The 25,480-nt window shown below is 38.2% G+C and overlaps 2 protein-coding genes across 3 annotated transcripts in view; both read left to right on the forward strand.

The window, feature by feature from the left end:
- The window catches only part of LOC115268599 (neuronal acetylcholine receptor subunit alpha-7-like), a 437,921-nt gene that overhangs the window by 409,284 nt on the left and 3,157 nt on the right, over nt 1-25,480 (forward strand). The gene's annotated exons all lie outside the window — the stretch shown is intronic.
- LOC134287544 (uncharacterized) lies at nt 17,876-19,326 on the forward strand. Its single transcript, XM_062849463.1, has 2 exons — nt 17,876-18,026; nt 18,082-19,326. The coding sequence occupies exon 2, from the start codon at nt 18,192-18,194 to the stop codon at nt 19,179-19,181; it is 990 nt and encodes a 329-aa protein (XP_062705447.1). The 5' UTR covers nt 17,876-18,026; nt 18,082-18,191; the 3' UTR covers nt 19,182-19,326.

Below are 25,480 nucleotides of genomic sequence, written 5' to 3' on the forward strand. Positions count from 1 at the left end.
CGGAAAAAAGTCCTCTCTTCCGACCTGCGCGTTGGCGTCACCGATGACAATCTTAACGCATCATAAAACGCATTCTTCACATCATCGAATTTTTCGTTGGTCGGCGCATAGTCATTGATTAGGCTGTAGTTAAAGAATTTGCCCCGGATTCTCAATACGCAGATCCGCCCGTTGATCGGCTTCCACCTCATAACTCGCTTCATCTGTTTCCCGATCACTACGAGTCCGACCCCATGTTCTGCCTTATCGCTGCCGCTGTGATAGATGTTATATTTGAACGATGTTTTGGCGACAGTGATGGAATTACTCTCATCATGAAGCTACTAGCGAGTGAAAAGCCAACACAACGCTTTCTCACGATTCCGAGAGTAAACAGTGTGTGAGTTTATTCGCACCCGCCTGCCTCGTGAGTAAGAAGTAAATCGAAAACAAAAACACTCTTTTGCATTAATTTTGTTGTAATCGTGATATTGATAAGAATCGATTTCATTTTGTCTTGAAAAACTCAAGGAAGCAAATATGAGGTCGTGATGAGAAAAAACAGGTGCTTCAATCTGATTAAAACGAAGAACTGTTGATTGATCATTTGTTAAAATAAGGTCTAGCTGAGAATTTCACAGTTAAAATTTTCGTGTTATTTTGCGTTTATTTCGATGCACATATTTGGAGCATCGAAATAAACGCAAAAGTAAGTGATGTCTTAAAAATACACGACCTGTAAATTGAGTCGTGTAAAATTAAATTCGTTTAAATACAAACGATGGGTTCATAAACAACGTAGGTGTATTTTTACAGCTTTGGATTGCATCCCAGCAGTACCCAAGGTTTCCTAATGATGCCTTTTTTATCTAGAATTTGGTCCCTTCACAAAGGGATCAAACATCATCTGCTTTGTTTTGCTCTGTTTTACTATAAACTGCGCCATGAATGTTGTTCTCGATGCGAAGCGCATCGCAAAACGGAGCACCGGAAGATACGCGGGGGCTGCTGTTAGAGGCGCCATTGCTGATTATTTTCGCTGTTTTTGTAAATACTGTGATCCACACTCGACGTCATGCACTCGTTTAACTTATGGTTTTCTTACGTACTCAATCACTCAAAAACACGACACAAAACTTATAAACAGCGCATCTTCCGGTGCTTTCCATAAGAACAACTCTTGCGATCGCGAGCAAATCAAAACTAAACCCAGGGACGCCATTTGTATTTTGAGTTTTAAACGAGCGATCGTGTAAATTTACACGATAGTTGAAATTTCTAGCTTTTTCAACGGGAAATCGTATGCTTTTCAATTTATTTATAAACGCAAACATAAAAATAAGATGCGGTGCAATATTAAGATAATAAAAATGTAAAACTGAGTGTTTTTTTAATGCTTAAAATATGTGCATCTATTTCAACTCAATTTTCAATCGTTTATTCGTTTAAACTCGTGTAAATTCACAGTTACTACGATTTACATGTCGTTTAAATTTAATTATTTTTTCCTGTGAATTCCGTTTTCGTGAAAATAAGTAGGTTCTTTACCGATGCAGTGTAAACCATGGGCCTCTAAAGTACTGATGAGTTTTTTGGTCTTAGGCGCACTACTATTAAGCATATTGGTATTGAAATCCCCAAGAAAATAAATTTGATTTTAGTCCATACCATATTCACACAGCACAGCATCAAGTAACATGGAACAGTCCAACTCAGGAGGGTTGTAGAAAGCTCCTAGAAGGAATGTTTCCTCATTGATAAAAAGTTCTAGCAATATGAACTCAGTGTTGCCTATTTCATACACAGATTTACGCAAAATTTTCAGCTTGATATCCTTTTTTACGTACACAACGATACCACCCCCCATACGTCCAACTCTATCATTTCTTACAATCTGGTATCCACTGACATTTACAACACAATCATCAATCCTTTTGATCAGCCACGTCTCACTTATGCAAAATACATCGACATTTGATAAAGATAGAATTTCACGCAACTCACTTAGTTTTTCAAGCTTGCTTGCGCAAATGCTCTGACCAGTTATACAAGAGATGTAACTTGAAAATGGCTTTTTCAGTCTCGACAAAATTCAAATACTGCTATTTCAGGCCAAACATGTCTAAAGGTCCTATCTGCAGAAGAGAGGCTCTCTTTGGTTTCCCTCTCTTTCGTTAATATCTCAGCTGTTTATTTGTATTATGATTGTCTCCTCGCATTGAACGATGGTCAAAACAATCGTCTTTTGATTTGTACTGCAATAATAGTTGAAAAGTGTACCATTACATTGCAATAATTGAAAGAGAAAGTGAACAAAGAGAGCCTCTCAAATGCAGATAGGACCTATTGAAATGTTTGGCCTGATTTAATTTCGTCCAACGTTTCGGTCGCATATAGGACCTTCATCAGGGACTCTAAAAATGATTGTTTATTTAATTTGGTGATTTTTACAAAAATATTGGAAATTAACTATTTTTACCAATTATCACAGATTCTTCGTCCAATGTGTTCTGTTGAACAAAGGTTGTCCAGCGGAATGAATTTTCCCTCACAGCAGTTAACGGTTGGGATTCGGTAACTGTGGAAAAACCCTTCCGGAATTTTACCGCACTGGAATTTGACACCTCGCGCTTGATCGATCACCATTGCTTTCCGTGTTCATGATGTGTGTTCGTGCAATCGATCTTTGCTGCTGGTGTGCGTGTTCAGAATCATCTTGGATTGTGTATTGGTGTTAGTGTTGTGTTTTACAATTTTGTGCGAGTTTGTTTTGATCATCTGTTTCTCGTTCGTTGATGTTGATTGTTTTTCAGCCAGTGGAGAACCCCGGCATATGCGACGTGGAGGTTGTCGGTGTCCGTCCGTTTGTTGACTGTATTGCGTGTGTTGTGGATGTGGCAGCTCTCCAGAATAGGCAGATGTTTTCCTCTGTTTGTTGTGTCCAGAATTTTCGTATCATCTAGCTTGAATGAGTGTTCCGCTCGTGCTGCGTGATTTATGAGGGCCGTGGTTTCCAATATAGATTGGATTGCGGTGTCTTCAATAGTGTGTCCGGCATTTCTCAATGTTTCCAGTTTTCGCATGTTAGACTTGTGTTTGGAGATGCGGGATTTTAGTTTTTGTGTTGTCATGCCAATGTAACACGCATTGCATTGAGCACAGTCTATTTTGTAGACGACATTGCTGCGCTCATCGACTGGTGTTCGGTCCTTGACCAGTGGGAGCAGCGAGCCAATGTTTTTGTGCTGTTTGCTTGCGATGTGTATATTTGGAAGTTCCCTCTGCAGTGTTTTTGTTATTGTCGGTGTTAACAGAGCCGACTTCAAAACAACTCCGGGCATACACAAATTCGCAGAGGTGTTGTTACTGGCAATACTAGCCATAATTGAAAGAGCTTAAGGCAGTAAAAAGAAAGAAATGTATTGTGAACACTACCCCCTCGCAAAATAACATAATATTCATACTAATAATTTTACAAGTGGCACAAGAAAAACAAAGAAATTAGATGATGATTCTTAGTGGAATTCAAAGGAACAGTACTTAACGCGATTTTCTTTTATTTAAAGAAATTAGAGTAATCAACGTAAAGGCAGTATTTCGATACAGTGCAATGATTTGTAGAATGAACCTATGGTGCAGCAATATATGAACGTCCTTCAATCCCAACAGCAAAAACAGCAGCAGACAGCAACAGCCAACAACAGCAGCAACGGTAGCGAACGGTGTAGATTTGACTTTCAGGAGTGGAATCATAGGATAAGTTGATGGGATTGGAAGGATACAGAGAAGCATAATTTGGAAAGGTATCAACGATACGTTAGCATGTTTGACTTTCAGGAAGGAGTCATAGGAGTGCCGGAGAGGATTGGAAGGATTAAGAGTAACATTTTTGGAAAGGATTGATGTTTTTCATTCTGACCAGAAATTTTCCCAGCGAAGCCTCGGAAGTCACAGCCATCGGTTGTTGTGTTGATGATAGCTTCACGAAGACGATTCCGTTCCGAGAGAACACACTGTGGAAGATTCCATTTTTTTTTTCAACTTGACAGCCATCGATCGCAGTTTCCTCTCTTCAGGCCCTAGGTTCTCGTTGATAAAAATTCATCTACTGCTCGAAAACCCGATGCTAGTCAGTGAAAGGTCGCAAGCTCGCAAGTAACGGGAGAAAAACTCATCTCTTTGAGAGCGAATCGCAAATTGTAGAATAATAACAGACGGTCGATTAACAGTAGTGGTCCTTCTCGATAGTCGTTGAGCAACAGCTACAGGAATGTGGTCGTCGTATGAGTACCCCAGGCACTCCAGTTATGATGAGATTGGTTTGGCGACTAAATCTCTCCATGGTTCTCCTGACAAATTCCGAATAGTTGTTGATCACTGCTCTCAGTGTGTTAGCGGCCTGGACATTCTCTACTCTCATCTTCTTGATATCCGCAGAAACGTTTGAACAAAAAGAGACCATCTGCAATTTGACAGCAGCCTCGATAGACTCCACATCTACCTGTGTGCGTTGTTGTATATCACCCAGCCGTGACTGTAGCAAAGCTGCTAACTCCGAGAGTGCCATATCACTCCGATGACTATTGTGAAGATGTTCGTGAGTTGGCATAGTATGAACGAAAACTCTGATCTGAATCAAGCACTTCGAGAACTACTCGAAAAATGGCGTGGTTTCATAAGACGATAACTTCATGCACAGCTTAATCGGTTTTGTAGAGATTATTGATGGTGAAAACAGATAGATAATACCAGCACTGCGAATGTTTTTACAACCACTACATGATGTAACGTTGGCAATGATTTATTCACGTTGATGACAAGTGATTTCAGAAGATATTGCGCCACCACTCTAACTCTACGTGCACTTCATTCTGTTGCAGCCATCCAAATAATTGTCACTGGAATTACCGAAAAAATTGCCGGAGGGACTATAAAGGAATTTGTCGGAGTACTTCGAAAAAAATTATCGAAAAACTCCGAAACGAATTGCCAATCCCTCCGGCAATAGAGAAATTTCTGGAGAAAATCCTAAATAATCTGTCATTTTTCTAGATGACTGCCGGAGGATATTCTAAAGATATTTCCGGGGGAGTCCTGAAAAGCTGCCGGATTTTTTAAAGAAATTGATTGGATATGAAGTTTAAGCTATATTAAAAATTCATACTACTAGAAAGAAGTTTTTCAATGATTGACGGGAATTTCTGTAGAAACTGCTCCTGAGGAAATTTCTTGACGAAATCTTGCAACAAGCAAGCAGCTGAAATCCTCTGGAAATTATCGTAGGAATTCTCTGAAAAAAAAAATGCCAAAGTTATTGCTTAAGGAGGACCTAAAAACCTTGCTATATTCCCTAAAACTTTTTTTTTTGGAGAAATTCCCTAAAAAATATTAGGAATTGCCGGATCGTCTCAAAAATATGTCATTCCTAAATTATCAATAAAAAAAATATCGCAGGAATTCTAAGACGAATTTACAATCTAGAAATTCAGCGTAAGACATTTTGAAGAAATTTTCGAAAAAGTTCCATAAGAATTTTCCTTGGGAATTGAAGAAAATACAAAAGTTTCTGAGCAAATTACATACCATTCAAACTATTATATAAACTGAATACCAAGAAAAAGAAAAGTTTGGAGGAGTTCCTTAACCACGGCCAATGAATTTCGAAAAAAAGGAGAATTCCTAAGGTCCAGAAAATAAAATCAAGAACGAAAGTCAAAAGCAAAATAACATGAGAAAAACTTCTAGTGATAGCCGGAGCCATTGAGAAGAGATTTCCTAAAAAAAACCCTGAGAGAGTTACTGAAGCGAGCCCCGAAAAAAAAATACAAGAATAATTCGTAAGGGAATTGCAAGAATAAGCCCACGGAAGACTTGTTATTGGAATGCTCAAAGAAGTAGCCGAAGGAACTATAAATGAATTTCCCACGGGAATTTCAAAAGAAATTTATGGAAGAACTCCTAAGCGAATTGTGAATTCCTACGGCAATAGAGAAATTTCCGGAAGAAATCCAAAACAATGTGTTGGAAGTCTAGAAGAAAAACAAGTATGGTACCAATAGTTCAATCGCCGCTACAAGGTGATCTCACCGAAAATCAATCGATAAAAAAAACACAAAGAAAAAATAATTGTTAAATTTGTGGAAGAATGTTCAGACGATCGAATTTCCTGGAATTCATACAAACAAAAATCCATATTTTTTCCAAAAATCCTACATTTTTTGAATCAGAAGTTCTTATCAAAACTTTGTAAGTTTTTATTACGGAAAATTGTCCTTAAGTAGTTATAGCCAAAACAAAAATAATAAACCCAAAATTGAAATTAAGTAGTTCTCTAGGTTGTACTAGTGTTATTAAACAATTCTATGCAATGCTCAAAAATCAACCTGATATTGTGACATATCTGTTATTGATTTTTGAGTTCTGACCAAGGCCCTAACCAATCTAATGGGGTAAACAGTAGGTCCCGAGTACCCAGCCCTTCCAATCGAAAGACTTTTAAGAGTTCCGAAAGTGCATTTCCCACCAGTATCCCGTTCCCAGCTCCAATTGGGAAGATGAGCTCAACTCAAACAAAATGCTGTGACCAGCAAAAGTTTCTCGGATTCTATCCGCTCTAATGATGGAAACCGCAAACACATCTCATCGGACTTGCAATCATTCCCACACTCGTATACGGACAAACATCCAACATTCAGCATCCATCCAGCAATAGAAGGAGTGACTTTTCCGAAACTTCATCGTCCTTTTCCTTTGTTTCTACCGCACGCTCTTCATCAGCTGGGGGCCAAGGAGTGGTGTGGGTGCCCTGATCTGACCAAAAAGACCAATACCGGGGAAGTGCGAATTTTTCTGCTGCTATTAATTCTGTTGCCATCTCTTGACCTTAATTAGTGCTAGAATAAACACTTGCGCGAAACCGACTCGAATCCTCCGCGCCGACGACCACGGACCATGCCGGCCGATTGCTTTTGGTTGTGTTTGGCAAGGATTTGTGCCAGCAAACATTTCACTCAGTATGTTTGCCAAGCTACTAGCGAGCAAGGCAGCCAGTGTCTCGATTAAGCTCCCCGAACAGGATTAAGGACAAAGGGAGGGAGTCTTTCAATGCTTGCACCACCGGCGGACCAACCGGATATCGTCTCCGAGAGGTGTGGTAACGGTGGGATTAAATCAATTTAATGAAAAACGAAGCAATTAGTGTGAATTATTGAATCGCACCGAAGCGACCGACCGACTGACAGTGCAGTGCTTCGAGGCGAGCGAAAAGAATCTCCTTCCTTCGGCGGCAAACCTAATGAATGAATAGCGTCCTGAATAATAAACATGCCTTTTGTCGGTGTTCTTTACGGATGAGTCGGTAAAGTCTTGAAAGATCGACCGGCGCGGAAGGAGAAATGGGAGTGATTCGGAGCACAACTGCAGTGATAAATTTCTTTTGTTAGGTGTTATCTTTGGTGGATGATTTGTCCAAATATTTATTTTAGGGGGCCTTGTGGCCCAAGAGGTGAGCGCACGGGTATTCTTAAAGACCATGTATCTGTATTCGGATCACGGTCTTTCATCTTCAGCGTAACACCTCAAATTGTGCAGAATTTGCTTCTCAGTTTAATATTGTTTAACACTTCTACAGTGATTAATGAAATCTTTCATTGCATCCTGACCATTCTTTGGAATTTTATATGTTTTTCTTTTCCTATGTTTAAAAGTAAAAGTTTGTGCTGTGAACCTTAAGTCCACCAATCCATTACCTAATCTTGAATCCCACATAAACGAAAATCCGCTTTCTCGATGGCGCCTTCACATCTTTTAACTAGAACTCAACACCCCTAAAGCTGACGCCAAGCTTACGTAACTTGAGCCTACCCACACCAGTAATAACGATAGCAACAGCAGTAGCAGCAGCAGCAACCAACAACAACAAAAACAGAGTACAACAGCCTCCTTCCGGAAGACAATTACACGTGTACCAGAACTACCCTTGGGCAATTGAATTGAGTGTGTTGTTGTTGTTGTTCTTGTTTTGCCTCTTCCACACTCCAACAAACGGGATCGTCTTTATCAAGAGCTTTTCACAAAGTCCACCCCCTTCACAGTTCCTCCTGTTTCTTACTCTCCTCGGTTGGCACCTTCTTCTGCGTTGTCGTTGGAGCAACCACCTCGGCTGGGAAACAGGGCACAATAGTTTTCGTTTGACAAAAGGTTTTTACGATAATTGAAATTATTCGAAATTATTAATATGAAATGCTACATAGGGTAAAAAATATAATTTGGACATGTATATAATTTGGACATGCACTGTGAAATATGTCTTGCTCCGGAGAGCTAATAAAAGTAGATATTTCTGAATATCGATTATTGGATCAAACAGACCCTATTCTGATGACTTACGTTGAAAATACGCTTAACAATTAAGAATTTACTTCAAAATTATCGAAAATGTAAAATATTTCACTAAAACCCCTCAAATGCACAGGTATGCAAGACGACATACACTTCACAGTCACATACAATATTCACCTCAGAACCGTTGAATTGATAATTGTAAGAAATTTAAAAGCCTTATTGCAATGAAAACTGTTCAATTAAGAAGCATTGGGCAGCCAATCTCTTAACATTCATCTAGAACGCCTGAAATAGGTGGTGTCCAAAATACATTACAAGTTTTCTACTGTAAATATATTTTGGTCATCTTACGAACTACATGGGGATGCTATGTGATTGCATACTTGGAGGCGTATTATGTGGTTCTGCCGATATTTCCTCGATTTTAACAAAATCTGTAATAGTTATCAAAATAGATGCCTGTTAAGCGGAGAAATTTGATTATTTACAAGAAAATATTTGTTATTGTATGCTACTTTCATGATAAAGCAGTATTCATTGCTAAACATGGTGATAATTGCCCTGTCCAAATTATATATACCTGAGGGTGTCCAAAACATATATTCGGTGTCCAAAATGCATTTCTAACAGGTGATTGGAAATTGTGATTTTCTCAGCTTTAAATGCGTTCGTTAAGCTGTTTATCACCAGGAACGCAAAGTACAATCATATTATAAGCGTAATAGTAACTTTACAAAATAATCAAATCCTTTCTAAGGAAGCTATGGGACGATTTTCCTAACATTGTCCTCAGCCTGTCCAAAGTACATGAATTACCCTATATACAATTTGCTCATATAGCTGATACGCTAAGCGCAAGTCTTGTGAATATTGAAACTTTTTGCGCCGTAAAAGCTATTATAAAACGGGAAATTGTCCTTATACTTATTTATATATACCTACTAAATTATTTTCATCTTGATAAATATAAGAAAAGTTACTTATGTATTTTTTCAAAATATTGTGTTTCTCAAAATTAACAGAAACATCACTTATCTCATAGGGGGGTTAGGGGAATAATGGACACCCTAAGCAAATGAGTACGTTAGACCTGTATAACGAAGAAAAACTTAACATATTATCAGTTGACTTACAACTTTAGCTTGTTTCCTACGTATTTCAATCATTTACAGCAGGTAGAATATCTTTATTGTGATGAAATAACGAATTTTTAATCGTGTTTTAATCGTGGCTGGCAGGAATGGAACGGTGCGAAATGAACACCCATCGGGGCATAATGGACACCCCTGCATATTTTATGCTAATTCTTTGGTTACATCGATCAGTTCAGTAATTTGCCTACGGAGATCAATACCACAGATATAATACTCCATCTTAGACGAGTTTACATAACATCAAAGTTAATTAAATACTTTAGCCTAAAATAATCGGATTGGTTTTTTTCACACCCTCCAAAACGCCTAACAGTATGCAATGCTCGTACATCCATTCGTAATTGCCAGTGTTCATTTCGCCCCGAATCGACTACAACATTAAAATAGCTATTTTAAGTAAATTTTGATCAAAAATAAAATACTCCACCCATTGCTTAATCTCCGTATACATGTAGATAAGGTAACAATTCACTTGTTAATATGATGGACACACTCAAACACTCGTAATACCTTATTTGCTGCTGCTTCGAAATTATAAGAATTTCACCATATGAAAGATATATTTCAATTTCAATGATATTTTGGTTATTATAGCTCTCAAGAAAAATCAGAATATGGCGATTATCTGCCTCTGGCTTCTGATTTTAGCGCGACAATCACTAATCATAACAGCGTCACCACATTTAAAAATAAACAATTTCATTATATGGGGTTTGACAGCAAGAACACTCATTCCACTGAGCCGCCTCTTGCCGTTCGTCAGAAATACATTCAAAAACATCTGTCTCTTCACGAAACCCACGTGCTTTTGTTTTTGGCGGCAACACTTTTTCTTTTGTTTTGCCTTGCGGCTGTCATGCGGTGGTATGCCTTGCGAGCGTACGACCGCCGCAGGACTCTAATAAAAGATAAGCGCGACAATATTCTGAATGGTACTTTTGAAAAATTGAACCGTGACCTGTTCCTTTACACTTAAGCATTAAAAGTTTAACATAAAAGTCAACGGCTTCGACAAAAATAGGGGTGTCCATTATGCCCCTAATCCCCCTACTTGCAAATTAAAAAAAAACTCTGTGATATTTGGACTACATCTAGGAGTTCTTTCAGAAATCCCTCCAAATAAAATAAAAACTCGGACTCTTTAAAAATCTGCTTATATAAATCTACTTATATGAATTTTTATTTGGAAATTTTCTCCAGGGGTTCCTTAAGTTTCTTACTAGGATTAATTCAGATATATCACTAGCTATTCCTCCGAAATTTCACAAAATATTCAAGGGAGTCCTGGGATTTCTTCACAAATTTCTCTGGAGGTCTCTTTAGATTTTCTTTTTGAAAATTCTCCAATAATAAGTTCAAAGATTCCTTTAAGAAGTTTTCTATGAACACCTAATAAAATTGCTCCATGGATTTCTTCAGAAGAAACTCCTGGAATTCAGTATTAAAATCTACCAAGATTTCTTTCAGAAACTCCATCATGGTTTTTTTCAGAAATTCCTTCAGCGATACATTGGGAAATTTCTCCAGCACTTCCTTCAAATATTGCCCAAACACTTCTACAGGAATGTATTGCCCGCATGGCGCACACAACTTATCAGAAGGAGTAAAATTATTTTATTCCGTGTGTTGAAGATCATCTAAACTCGAATTGCACGAAATGAAAAGCTTTTCCCGAAAAAAAAATTTGGTGGATACCAATGCGGTCATCATTGTGCACAACCACTATTAAATATTTCTTGAATAATGTGTTCGACTTCGAGAAATTTGATACAGTATAGAAGGAAGCACCACAACGATCGTTATGGTGGGTGAGAAAACAGTCGATGCAGTTAAATCATTCATTTAAGGAAAATTTCATAGGCTCCTTCAGAAATTCTCCTAGGGATTTCTCTAAGGATTCCTTACGAATGTCCAACAACGTTCGCATCATTAATTACTTAAATGGTTTCAGCAGAAAATCTTCCAGTGATTGCTTCAGAAATTAAATCATACATGTATTTCTCAAAAAAGTCCAGCAGTCATTTGTTCAGAAACTGCTCTATGGATCAACTGAAAATACCTGCAGTAATGTGTCCAGGAATTGCTTCAGGTATTCATCTTAAAAATCTTTCTGGAATTCCTCCAGAAATTCAGCCAGGAAATCTTCAAGAGGTTTCTACGGGAGTTCATACAGAGACTCCTTCAGGACTTAATTTAAATATCTCTTTTTTGTTTTGAAAGAAAATTTCTCTCGCATTTTGTCTAATCATAACTCTTAAAATTTGTCCGCGTGTTCTTACAGAAAATTAATTCTGTAATATTTCCATGGCATTTCTACGGGAATTCCTTTTTTAGTATTTCAATCGTTTTTTCTATGGATCTTTCTGGTGTGTCTCCAGAAATTCCTTCTGAAGTAAGTCCACAGAATGCTGCAGGAATATTTTAGGAAAATCATCCAAGAATTTTATTTAGGGATTTTGCCAGGAATTTTCCCAAAAAATCCTCAATAAACTTTTCTGGAAATTCCACCTAGGGCTTCGCTTAAACTTTCGCTAGGAGGTTTTCATGAAATCTCTTCTGGGACTCCTTCAAAAATTTCCTTGAGACTTATTGAGTTTTTCCTTAGAGATTCATTCAAGAAATTCTACTGGAAATTTAATTCTCCTGGGATTCTTTCAGAAATTTCCACAGGAATTGTTTTAGATATTCCCCCAGGTTTTTTTTTTCGGAAGTTTTTACAGATATTATACCGGAAGAACTGTTGAAAGAATTTCTTAGTGATTGTTATAGAAATATGTGGAGGTTTGTCTTAAAAAAATATAGAAAAAACTCCTGCTGTTACCGGTTGAGATTCTTAGAAGAAATTCTTAAAAATTGTCTGGAGGGATTCCCGACAAAAAATCTTGAAGCAATTTTAGACGTTATCTCTGGAGGAATTCCTGAGTAAATGGCTGGGAGAACACCTGAAAAATTTCTTAGGACACCTGGATTCCTAGAAAAAAATATGATAAGCTTCTGGAGGAACTCTGGATATAATGACAGGCAAACATTGCTTGGAAAAGTTCTGGAGAAATTTCTGGAGATGTTCGTACAAAGTTTCTAAATTAATCCCTTAAAAATTGTTTGCAGAAATCCCTGTAGAAATGCCAACCAAATGCACTGGTGAAATTCTGAAGAATTTCTGAAAAACCTGCAGAAATCTTTTTCTTCAATCAAATTTTGGAAAAAGGTGAATCCTAAGAAAATCCCATACAAATTTCTGGCGATGTCCGTGGAGGTATCCAGGGAAAAAATATTAAGAAATTAATGAGAACTAAAATTTTTCTGTAAAAAATCTCGGAGAAATCTTTAGAAGAATTCATGCTGAACTTATAAAATAAAAACCCTGAAAGAATGCCCCATCCGTGATAATAACAAAAAATAGCTCAGGAAATGAATTCACTGGAATTATTCTCAATTAGCCGCAATGTTGAACTTTTGAAATGATTTCCATGGAGGAGTACCAGTATAGGGGCGCAGCAATTTGGAAACCTCTGATTTTACCATGACAGCATTACTTTTAGATGAATATAAAATGTTTGAAATATCGATCGAAGCAGATTTGTATTTTTGGGTACCCAATTACTCGGAGCAAGTACTCTTAAAACGCAGTTTTCCTGGAGTTATTTTACATTTTATTATTCAATTAAATTGAAAGTTTTTATAAACTTTCTTGGAAATTTCTTTGGTTTTTTTTTGCAGTTTGGTAACTCATATGGGAATTCATTGTATATTTTTGTTTTGGAAATCCCCCAGTAAAGACTTTTGTGATTTAAGTGGTAATAACTTTGAGAATTTCTTTGGGCATTCCTTTGGATCCTCTGCCTAAATTGCTTCAGAAATTTCTTCAAAGAATCTGCTGGCACATTTCTTAGAAATTTCATCGGTTATTTAATAAAAACCCTAATTAATCCACCTAGCGGTGATGGCGCCTTTCTCGTGCCTTCGAAACCCCATTTCAATAAAACTCAAGCGAAATGTTTATGTTAGAGTGACTGGAAGGGAGAGTGGCGTCATGTTCCGATTTTGACAGGTCTCCTGCTCGTTTGGAACGCGCGTTTGTATGGATTTGACAGCAATTTGACACATGATCTTTGGTCCAATTTTGACATTGACGCCACTCTAAGTCAAAGGCACTCTAGTTTATGTATACCGCACTTTCATACAATTAACAGAAATCCATTTCATCATACCAGAAATCATATCGTTTATCTGGCTTTCGATGTTTGAGCCTCAAACTCTTAAGAAAAAGACGCTATCTTGAATTTGAAGCCGCCATTTAAGATTAAAGATTGTCATCTTGGATGTTCTGGTCGCCATTTTTGGAATCCAGACATCATCCCCATACCAAATATACCAATAATGCATTGTTTCATGCCCTAAAACTCAATTAAACAGCCGCGATATTGAATTCGAAGCCGCCATCTTAAATTTTAGATCAGCATTTTGGATATCCTGATCGCCATTTTGGACTCTGGAAGTCTTCCCCATACCAAATATAATATAATAACCAGTCATCAGATTATCAGGAAAGCCATTATTTGTTGTATCGCATGCATGAGTTTGGTACTCTTTTATATTTGGCCACACCCGTCGAGACCTCCGGAACCGGTTCCGGACAACTACCGGTTCAGATATGGTCTGATACTGCTTTCCTGCTGACCGTTCATCAGGTTATCAAAAATGCCGCTGTTTGATGTGTCGCATGCATGGGTTTGGTACTTTTTGCCTTTCTCGTACACCAAGGTGTACCGAAAGGCTATATGTTCACTCCAAAAACTAAAATTTGATAGAGCCTCCGGAGGGGTCAAGTCTTATATACCAATCGACTCAGCTCGACGAATTGAGGTGATGTCTGTGTGTGTGTATGTGTGTGTGTGTGTGTATGTGTGTGTGTGTGTATGTGTGTGTACAAAAAAACTCACATCACTTTTTGGCAGTAAACCTCATCCGATTTCAATGACCGACGGTTCATTCGACGCGGAATCTGGTCCCATTGTTTCCTATTGAAAATGGTTCGGATCGGTTCAGCCGTTCCGGAGATATGGCCATTTAGGTGTTCCGGAACGGTACCCCAGGAAGGGACCAGATATGAAAATGCATCAAACCTATGCATGCGACACATCAAACCACGGCATTTTCGATAACCTGATGAGCGGTAAGCAGAAAAATAGTCTAAGACCATATCTATACCGGTAGTGTTCCGGAACCGGTTCCGGGTGTCCCGCCGGAAGTGGCAAATATCAAAGTGAACCAAACCCATGCATGAGACACATCAAACCACGGCATTTTCGATAACCTGATGAGCGGTAAGCAGGAAAATAGTCTCTGACCATATCTGAACCGGTAGTGTTCCCGAACCGGTTCTGGGCGTCCCGCTGGAAGTGGCCAAATATACAATTGTACCAAACCCATGCAAGTGACACATCAAACCACGGCATTTTGAATGACCTGATGGACAATGAGCAGAAAAATCATCTCAGACCATATCTGAACCGGTAGTGTTCCGGAACCGGTTCTAGTCGTCCCGCTGGAAGTGGCCAAATATACAAGTGAACCAAACCCATGCATGCGACACATCAAACCACGGCATTTTCGATAACCTGATGAACGGTAAGTAGGAAAATAGTCTCAGACCATATCTGAACCGGTAGTGTTCCCGAACCGGTTCTGGGCGTCCCGCTGGAAGTGGCCAAATATACAATTGTACCAAACCCATGCAAGCGACACATCAAACCACGGCATTTTGAATGACCTGATGGACAATGAGCAGAAAAATAGTCTCAGATCATATCTGAACCGGTAGTGTTCCGAAACCGGTTCTAGGCGTGCCGCTGGAAGTGGCCAAATATACAATTGACCCAAACCCATGCATGCGGCACATCAAACCACGGCATTTTCGATGACCTGATGGATAATGAGCAGGAAAATCATCTCATACCATACCTGAACCGGTAGTGTTCCGAAACCGGTTCTAGGCGTCCCGCTGGAAGTGGCCAAATATACAATTGAACCAAATCCATGCATGCGACACATCAAACCACGGCATTTTCGATGGCCTGATGGACAATGAGCAGGAAAACCATCTCAGATCATATCTGAGCCGGTAGTGTTCCGGAACCCGTTCCGGGGTTCCCGCCGAAGTGGTTAAATCTGAAAGAGAAACAAACCCGTACATGCGTCACATCAAATAGCGGCTTTTAAGATTACCTAATGAACGGTCAGCAAGTGTTTCGGAATCGGTTTTGAGTGGCCGGACGAGGCCAAATGTAAAAGTGAACCAAATCCAAGCATGCGACACATCAAATCGTGGCTTTTGCGATAACTTGATGAACAGTTAGCTAGAAAATAGCCTTACGTCACTGATAGTGGTCCGGAATTGGTTCAGAGAGTCCCGTCGAAATTGTCAAACCCTGCATGTGACACCTTCAATTTGCAGCGTTTTTGGTTAACCGATGAGCAGTTAACAAGACAATAATGTTAGACCATATTTGGTTCAGCCGGTAGTTACCCGGAATCAGATCCGGGTAGTAAAATGTAAAATTTAACCAAACCCATGGATGCGGTACATCAAATCACGACCAGTCTTGTAAACATTCGACACTTTTTACTACCTTCATTTCGTTGCAGCAGTCGGGTGTCAGTCGGCTTTGTTACATTCGTGCGCTATCGTTACCTCTTACCTACACACAACACGAGCAGTAGAACGAGTAGAACGAAGGCTGATCACGACTTATCGACAACCTGATGGAAAAATAGGGTCAGACCACATTAGATTCCCGGTAGTGTTGCGGGTTCAGCTGTTATTCATGCGATATATCAAATCGCGGTGATTAGGTAAAGGTGAATAAATAGCAATAAAATATTCTCAGACCATAATTGGGACAACCGGTAGGGTCATGGTCCATGACTCATGGAATCAGATCCGGCTATCCCACCGGAAATTACCAAGTATAAAAATGAACCAAACCCATACATACGACACATCAGATCGCATATTTTTTGATAATCTAATGAACGGTTAGCAAGAAAATAGCCTTAGATCACATTAGAGACTAGCTGTTGTGTATCAGAACCAACGTTCATGTGAAAAATTAAATCGTGGCTTTGTTTAATGGCCTGATAAACATTAGGTATGAACAACAGTGACGAATAGGTCTAAGTTCTCATATATGAGAACAAAATATAGACAAAACTAAAGCGATCTCATCAAATCGTACCATTTCAGAGTCCTAAGGTGTAAAGTTATAGCAGGATTGGTCAACGTTGAATGGAAAAATAAGAATTTGATCGCGTAAACAGAAGATGGCGGCTGTTTTAAGGAATTTTGAGCTCTAAAACTATGTAAAATAAGTGTATTTGGTATGGGAAATTTGTTTGGAGTCCACCAGAGTATCCAAAATAGCGGTCCAAAGTCCAAGATAATGGCCCAGTATTCAAGTTAGTGCCTATTTTACAGGATTTTTAATTCTTGCATTATGGGCATATTTTGTATGAAAATATGTCCAGATTTCAAAATTTGTAATCAGAAAACCCAAGCTGTGTGCTGTTTCACAAGGTCTGCAATATGACTATAGTTTGAATGGGGAAGAATGCCGGTCTTCGTCCAAAACTGGTAACCAGAAAATCATAAACGACATGCCAAAATTCAATACGGCGACTATTTTATGTAATTTTAGGTGCAGAGTCCAAAAATGAATACCAGAACATCCAAGATGGTGTCTCAATGTTCAAGATGGCGGTTAGTTTAGTTGGGGTAGATATCCGGAGTCATAAAATCATGACCGGAAAATCTAAAATGACGTTTCAAAATTTTGCGGCTTCATGACACTTGTTTGGTTTGAGTTTTGGATCGTTGTCTTATATTTTCTGAATATTGGATGTTATGCTAATATAAAATGTATCCATATTGAGTAGATTTAGCAAGCAGTTTTCATTTTGTATTTATGTCAATGTCATCTACATGTCGCTCGAGTTTTGTTGAAAGGATATTTCAAAGCACGAGAAAGGCACCATCACCGCTAGGTGGATTAATTAGGGTTTTTATATTTCGGCACCAACATTTCAAAAGGGCGTAACTGCATTTGGAAGTAATACCTTCTTTCAAAGCTGTAGGTCGTACTGCCTCCCTTACACTCAAACCACCATGGTTGTCGGAAAGAGGAGAGTTTTTCCCATCTGGTACTTGCTGTGAAAAACATGGAAATCATAACACATGATCCACAGCTTTAAAAGAAGGTGATGATTCCAAAAGCAGTTACGCCCTTTTGAAATGTTGGTGTCGATTTGGCCACTTCCGGTGGGTCATCCGGAACCGGTTCCGGAACACTACCGGTGTTGCGTACAGTTTCAGTACGCTTGCTGCTGAGTGGAACTGGTAACCCAGAAGCAATTGTGGGGTGCATAAGCGGCGTCGCGGAGGTCGACGGTGGATATAAATTTACGACTCGGCAGTGTCGTTTAGTCCGTGAACGAAGTAGGACCTGCACTCCGGTTAGGAGCTAGGTCTGTCGCGAGAGCAAATACTACACTGTAAGATTAAATATGTAATATGAATTCATGTAATAATAGTTTAATAAATTTGCAGTATTGAAGCTGCTCGAAATAGAAGCTGCTGTCGGTATGTGGTTTAGTTCAGCGACAAGTCGTCCTAACAAACTTCAATAAGTGTAATTCATCAGCCAGAAGCATCCCGCCATGGAAAGTACGTTGAGAGAACTTTCCCTTCTAGAAGAGAAGAGCGCGCTATGGCGGAAGCATCAACAAGAGCAGAGTGAGTTGCGGCGAAAATGTTATGAAGAGGAACAACGCCGAATTGAAGAAGAGTACCAGCGAGAACTGGTGAAGATTGATGAAGAATTCCGAAGGGCCGCGCAGAAAATGAAGTCAGACTTCAGCGCCCAGAGGAGAGCAGTGTTACGGCAACATAATGGGGATAAGGTCAGCGAGGGAACGGTGGAGGAGCCGCATTCAAATGACAAAACCCAGCCAAAAAATGACTGCTCTAAAACATCGTATCCAAAAAAAGATTCTCCAGTGTCTGTTCCGCAAAGCGCCATCAGCTGTGATGAAGAGTGTGTAGCACACACAAAGGGCGGAGAGATCAGCAAAATAATACCAGCTGATTCTACAGCTGTTTCTTTCGTCAGCATCCGATCGCTGACGTCATCGGCCAACAGGAGCAAACGAATCAGGCGGTGCACTCGTGTATACGAAAACGTAACAATGGTCTTCAGTGAGTGTAACACGTACGAGACCAGTGCGAAACAAAACGGATCGGATCAACCCGCTCGCCGCCGCCGCGGTAGAAAGCGAGGCGATCGTCATCAATTGAAAACGTTGCTGTTTGATCCCGGTGGGTATTGTGTTGCATCAGTGGAACGAGTCGGCTTGGTTTGGGTGTACCTACCGCAATCTGCATCTACGGCGGTACGGTGCTGCCATCTGTGCTGTGTAGGAAAACGATGCCATTCAAGTATTTGGAAAACTAGTCCGTCACCAGTTCCACGGGGGGGAATGTTGCGTACAGTTTCAGTACGCTTGCTGCTGAGTGGAACTGGTAACCCAGAAGCAATTGTGGGGTGCATAAGCGGCGTCGCGGAGGTCGACGGTGGATATAAATTTACGACTCGGCAGTGTCGTTTAGTCCGTGATCGAAGTAGGACCTGCACTCCGGTTAGGAGCTAGGTCTGTCGCGAGAGCAAATACTACACTGTAAGATTAAATATGTAATATGAATTCATGTAATAATAGTTTAATAAATTTGCAGTATTGAAGCTGCTCGAAATAGAAGCTGCTGTCGGTATGTGGTTTAGTTCAGCGACAAGTCGTCCTAACAACCGGTTCAGATATGGTCTGATTCTGTTTTCCTGCTTACCGTTCGTAACCCAGCCAACCACATATCGTAAATCATTGTGTGGAAAAAATCGTATATTTTCATATATTGAATCAGAATTGTATAATAATATGTATATTTGTTGACAATGATTGCGTAAAATCGCATTTCATGCCAAATTAAATTTCAATTGCGATTTTGTTTCATATAGTCGTCTCCGATCATAAAAGGTGCGAGATACTATCGGTAGGATCGCACAGAATCGGATAGAATCGTGAAAAAAACATACATTCTTAGTGTCAAGCTGCAAGTTCGCTAGCATCGTATATATGATTTCTTTGACTCGTGGAAATCGTCGCTTCACTTCGTATATGAATCTGCTAAATCGAGCTTGCTACCTAAAGGTATGATGAAAATCGGTGAAATCGTATACAACTATAACAATGTTGTATATTGATCATTTGCGTCACACTTGCGTCGTATACGAAGTGAATGAAATCGTAGAAATCGTATATTCATTTTTACAGTCGCATATGATTGTTACTGCACTTTTAATAGTCGAATCTTAATCTCGGAAATCTTAAATGGTTTTGTTTACATATTTGTATGATGGAGAAAAAGAAAAAATGGTATTCATCACAAATTTGTATTTTTGTTGTTGTTGACACATTCCAACCATGGTAGCAATAATTTCAACCAAATATATAGGTTTTCATACTAGCAGATGACTTACAATAAGTGATGTATAGATTCCAACAACGATGTGAATTCCGGGCCTCTTGCAGGGCACCACTTTTGGTGCCACTCAATGCACAACAACAACGCTCCCACCACAAGTCTCGCACCGTATCATGCTAATTTTTATTCGTTTTATGCCATTCACTTTGAACTCTCTATTTTCAACTTGGCAATATAGCCAATAGAGATAACGCGCAGTTCTCAATCAAAGGACCTAAGTTCGATTCCCACTGAACACCAATTGTTTTTTTTTATTTGAAAATCTTGAGTCGTATATTGGTACTCTCAATCGTAATAAGATCAAGCATAATCGTATATTTAGACGGATAAAATCGGCGAAATCGTAGAAATTTTTCGAGAAATCGTAAATTATGTTGGATGGAATCGCAGTAATCGTATATATGTTTCGATATGGCCTCCACTTTAGCATGTATATGCCTGTTTCATGCATTGAATACGATTGCTTTGCTGCTATATACATATGTGTGACTATATCAGTTGCAATTTCGATATAGCAACCAAATTGCTGGCTGGGAAGATTGTCGAAAATGCCTCTGTTTGATGTGTCGCACGCATCGGTTTGGTACTCGTTTATATTTGGCTACATCCGGCGGAACATCCAGAACCGGTTCCGGAACACTACCGGTTCAGATATGGTCTGATACTGTTTTCCTGCTTACCGTTCATCAGGTTATCGGAAATGCCGTTGTTTGATGTGTCGCATGCATGGGTTTGGTACTCTTTTATATTTGGCCACTTCCGGTGGGACATCCGGAACCGGTTCCGGAACACTACCGGTTCAGATGTAGTCTGATACTGTTTTCCTGCTAACCGTTCATCGGATTATAGAAAAAGCCGCTGTTTGATGTGTCGCATGCATGAGTTATGTTCAATTTGATATTTGGCCACTTCCGGCGGGACACCCAGAACCGGTTCCGGAACACTGCCGGTTCAGATATGGTCTGAGACTATTTTCCTGCTTACCGTTCATCAGATAATCGTAAATGCCGTGGTTTGCTGGGTCGCATGCATGGGTTTGGTGCATTTTCATATCTGGCCCCTTCCAGGGGTACCGGTTCCGGAGCACCTAAATGGCCATAACTCCGGAACGGCTGGACCGATCCGAACCATTTTCAATAGGAAACAATGGGACCAGATGCCGCGTCGAATGAGCCATCAATCGTTAAAATCGGTTGATATTTACTATCTAAAAGTTAGGTGACCTTTTTTTGTACACATACACACACACACACACACATACACACACACACACATACACACACACACAGACATCATCTTAACTCGTCGAGCTGAGTCGATTGGTATATGAAACTTGCCCCTCTGGGGGCTCTATCGAAATTTTATTTTTGGAGTGAAAAGTCTCTTTAAATGATTGCATTTATGTATACAGGGTGTTAGGTTCCTGAGTGCAAACTTTTTAAAGGGTGATAGAGGACCATAAATAATGAAAAAAATTGTTCTACGCATGTTTTTGACTCTTATTGCCTTAACTGGCTATAACTTTAAAATGGTCAAACTTATCGCTGTTTTTTTACCCTTATTCGAAAGATTATTGAATTTTCTATCAAATGGCATCTTTCAACCGATTGGTTAAGTTAAATAACTAAGTTTTCTAGAGCAAAATAGCTAAAAATAGCGTGTTTTAGTTTGTTTTTGTCAATTATCTTTGAAAAATGCGTAATAAATTAAAATTTTTTCTTTGGCAAAGTTGTGGCCCCTGTTCCACTCTACAATTCGTTTTTTGATATCAAACTTCTTACTCTTATCATTTTCTTTCAATTTTGATTTAAATGTGCGGCACAGTGCGCAAAAAGGTGCTTACCATGACGATTGCAAATTAATGATCTGAAATGCGAAGTTTAAATCGAAATTGCAAGAAAACGATAAGAGATAGAAGTTTGATGTCAAAGAACGAATTGTAGAGTAGAATAGGGACCACAACTTTGCCAAAGAAAGAATTTTAATTTAATACGCATTTTTCAAAGATAATTGACAAAAACAAATTAAAACACAGAACTTTAAGGCTATTTGCTCTAGAAAACTTAGTTATTTAACTTAACTAATCGGTTGAAAGATGCCATTTGATAGAAAATTCAATAATCTTTCGAATAAGGTTAAAAAAACAGCGATAAGTTTGACCATTTTAAAGTTATAGCCAGTTAAGGCAATAAGAGTCAAAAACATGGGGAGTTCAATAACTACGTAACGGTTGAGATTTGACCATATGCGTAGAACAATTTTTTTCACCATTTATGGTCCTCTATCGCCCTTTAAAAAGTTTGCACTCAGAAACCTAACACCCTGTATAGCCTTTCGGTACACCTTGGTGTACGAGAAAGGCAAAAACTGTTTGGACACTTCCATTAGGAAATAATTTTTGATATTTTTTCCAAATTTCACCAGCAAGCCCTTTGGAAGTTGTTACAGGAGTTTTTTGCCAATCATTTTTGGAGTTTCTGAATATTTTTTAAATTTCTTCAGCGGTTGTTTTGGCCATTTTATTTTCTTGCAATTTCCCCCGACAATCTCTTTGAGAACTCCTTCGGTAATACAATTTTCTCTAATCTCTTGGAAATTTCTTTATAAATGCCTTTTAGAATTCCGTCGCCAATTTCTTTGAGGAATCTTCCGGGAAGCCCTTTAAAATTTCTTTTGTGAATCTTTCTGCAATTCCTATGGATTTTTCAGACAAATCCTTTGTGAATTCTTCAGTAATGCTTTTTGAAGCTTCTGCGTCAGTTTCTTTGAGAGTGTCTCTGGAAATTCCTTTGGGGCATAATTTGAAACTTAGGCGTTTGATCGACAATTCCTTTGAAAGTTTTCCAGACAAACATCTTTGAGTTTTTCTCTGAAACTTTTTTGGAAATAAAAACTGCGGCAATTCTTCCAGAGTTCCCTTGTCAATTCATTCGGAAATAGCTTTGGCAATTTCTTCCTTTAACCCTTTGAAAATTCCTTCTTACTTCAGTAAATCTGTGAGGAAACCTTTTCTGGAGTTGCCTTTGAAACTATTCGGAAATTACGTTTAAATTTGTCGAGCCAGTCTTGTGGGAAAATTTTCCAAAATTCCTTCGGAAAATTTTTAGACAGGTCCTTCAAAAATTTCTTTGTAAATTCGTCCGAAAATTAATATTGAAATTTGTTTGCCAAACATCCGAAATTCCTTTGGTAATTTTCAAAGGCAATTTCGGCAATTTCTAAGAAAATTTCTTCGCAAAACTTCAATGTAAATTTTCTTGATAATTCCATTGGGATTGTTTTAGCAAGTTTATTAAAAACTTCTAAAGATTTTTCTCACTGGCATTTTTTTTTTTATTTTTATTAACGTGTATTTTAACTAAAATGCTAATTCTGCACTCTTCTCATTGGCAGTTTTTTAAAGAATTTTATTGGAAATTACATTTTCAGATCTCTTCGTATTATTTTTTATAATCTTTTTGGAATTTTAATTATAATTGGCTGTCAAATTTTCAGTTAGCTGGCGTAGCGGATTTGTAGTAAAATTGCCGTAGTTTCATTCGAAAATAAAAAGTTATAAAGTTGAAGAAAAATTAAAAAAAAAAGAATCGTACAAGTTTAAAAAAAATGTCCAGGAAAATCCCGAAGAAGTGGACGTATAAATTTTGTTTAGATTATTAAAACAATTAACAAACATTTTTTTATGGAATTGTCATCAAACTTTCCAAATAAATTGCCAAAAAAATTCCAAAAGGGATTGCTGAAACAGTTTTCGAAAGAATAAATACAATAAAACACAAAGGAAAAACAGTATGCATCTTAATAAAATAACCAATGAAATTCTCAAAGGCGTTGCAAAAAGAATTCCCAAAGAAATTTCCCCAGGAATTTACAATGCAAATTACTGTTATAATAACCAAAAAAATTGCTATTGAAATTTACATATTTTTATATTTTTTTCTAACCAGGAGTTTTCAAAGAAAGAAATTCCCAGAGAAAGCGATGAACAAATTCCATTGAAACTGCCGAAAAAATTTCCATTCCTTTGAAGAAGGAATTTTCAAAGAAACAGCCGAAGCAATATCTGAAAGAATTACCAGTGAATTTCCCAAAAAAAATCACAATGGAGCTCTGAACGAATTGTTTCTAAATATCTTTTTGTAAAGTTCTTAAAGAAAATGACGAACACATTTTAAATGCATTACTGAAGAAAATCACAAAAAAATCACCAACAGAAATATTGTAAACAGAGGATTCCAAAGAGGAATTGTCACAAGAAATTTTCGAAACAATCATATATATAATAGCCCTGTTTGTCTGTCCGGTGGCTAGCCAACCAAACGCAGCACGCGGGGAAATTCTCACAAAAAAAAAATAAAATATTTGACACTTCAATTCTTTTTTACCATCAGATGTAGCGAAAAAAACCAGTGATAACCGTAGACAACCAGATACAGCATTTGATATAAAAAAACACAGACAACAGACGTTGAAAATTTTGAGTTTTTTTTTTTATTTTTGACACTTCAATTTTTTTTTCACTATCAGATGCAGAGAACAAAACCAGTGACAACCTTAGACAACCAGACAACATTTGATGAAAAAAATCACAACAATTTAGATTTTTTGTAAATTTTTGACACTTTCTTTTTCACAATCAGATGCAGAGAATAAAACCAGTGAAAACCTTAGACAACCAGATACAGCATTTGATGAAAAAAAATCACAGACAACAGACGTTGAAAATTTTGATTTTTTTTTTTAATTTTTGAGACTTTAATTCTTTTTCGCTATCAGATGCAGAGAACAAAATCAGTGACAACCTTAGACAACCAGACAGCATTTGATTAAAAAAATCACAGACAACAGACGTTGAAATTTTTTTTTTAATTTTTGACATTTTGATTCTTTTTCACTATAGATGTAGAAAACAAAACCAGTGACAACCTTGGACAACCAGACACAGCATTTGATGAAAAAAATCACAGAAAACAGACGTTAAAAATTTTGATTTTTTTTAATATTTGACACTTTAACGTTTAACTTTTTCACTATAGATGCAGAAAACAAAACCAATGACAACCAGACACAGCCTTTGATGAAAAAAATCACAGACAACAGATGTTGAAAATTTTGATTTTTGTAATGCATTTCACAAACTGTCACTCTTAGACAACCGAATGCAGCAGTAGCTGGAAATAACACAGATAGGGCTGTTTGTCTCTCCGGTGACTTCACCGAAGTTTTTCAGATGTAAATATAAGCTACATTGAATTCACCAAATAAAAAACCCTATTCAAAACATAGAAAAATGTAAAAAAAACACTTGCCACGGGCGCTACTGCGTCCACAAATAAACTAGTTTATAAATAAATTGCCGAAAAAAATTCCAAATTTATCACTGAACGTCTCAGAATAATTTCCCGAATAAAAT

This window comes from Aedes albopictus, chromosome 2 (genome assembly GCF_035046485.1).
Source record: "Aedes albopictus strain Foshan chromosome 2, AalbF5, whole genome shotgun sequence".
NCBI classification, from domain to species: Eukaryota; Metazoa; Arthropoda; class Insecta; order Diptera; family Culicidae; genus Aedes; species Aedes albopictus.

Coding starts and splice junctions, on each gene's coding strand:
- LOC134287544 (XM_062849463.1), top strand. CDS start 18,192: ATGGAAAGTACGTTGAGAGAACTTTCCCTTCTAGAAGAGAAGAGCGCG.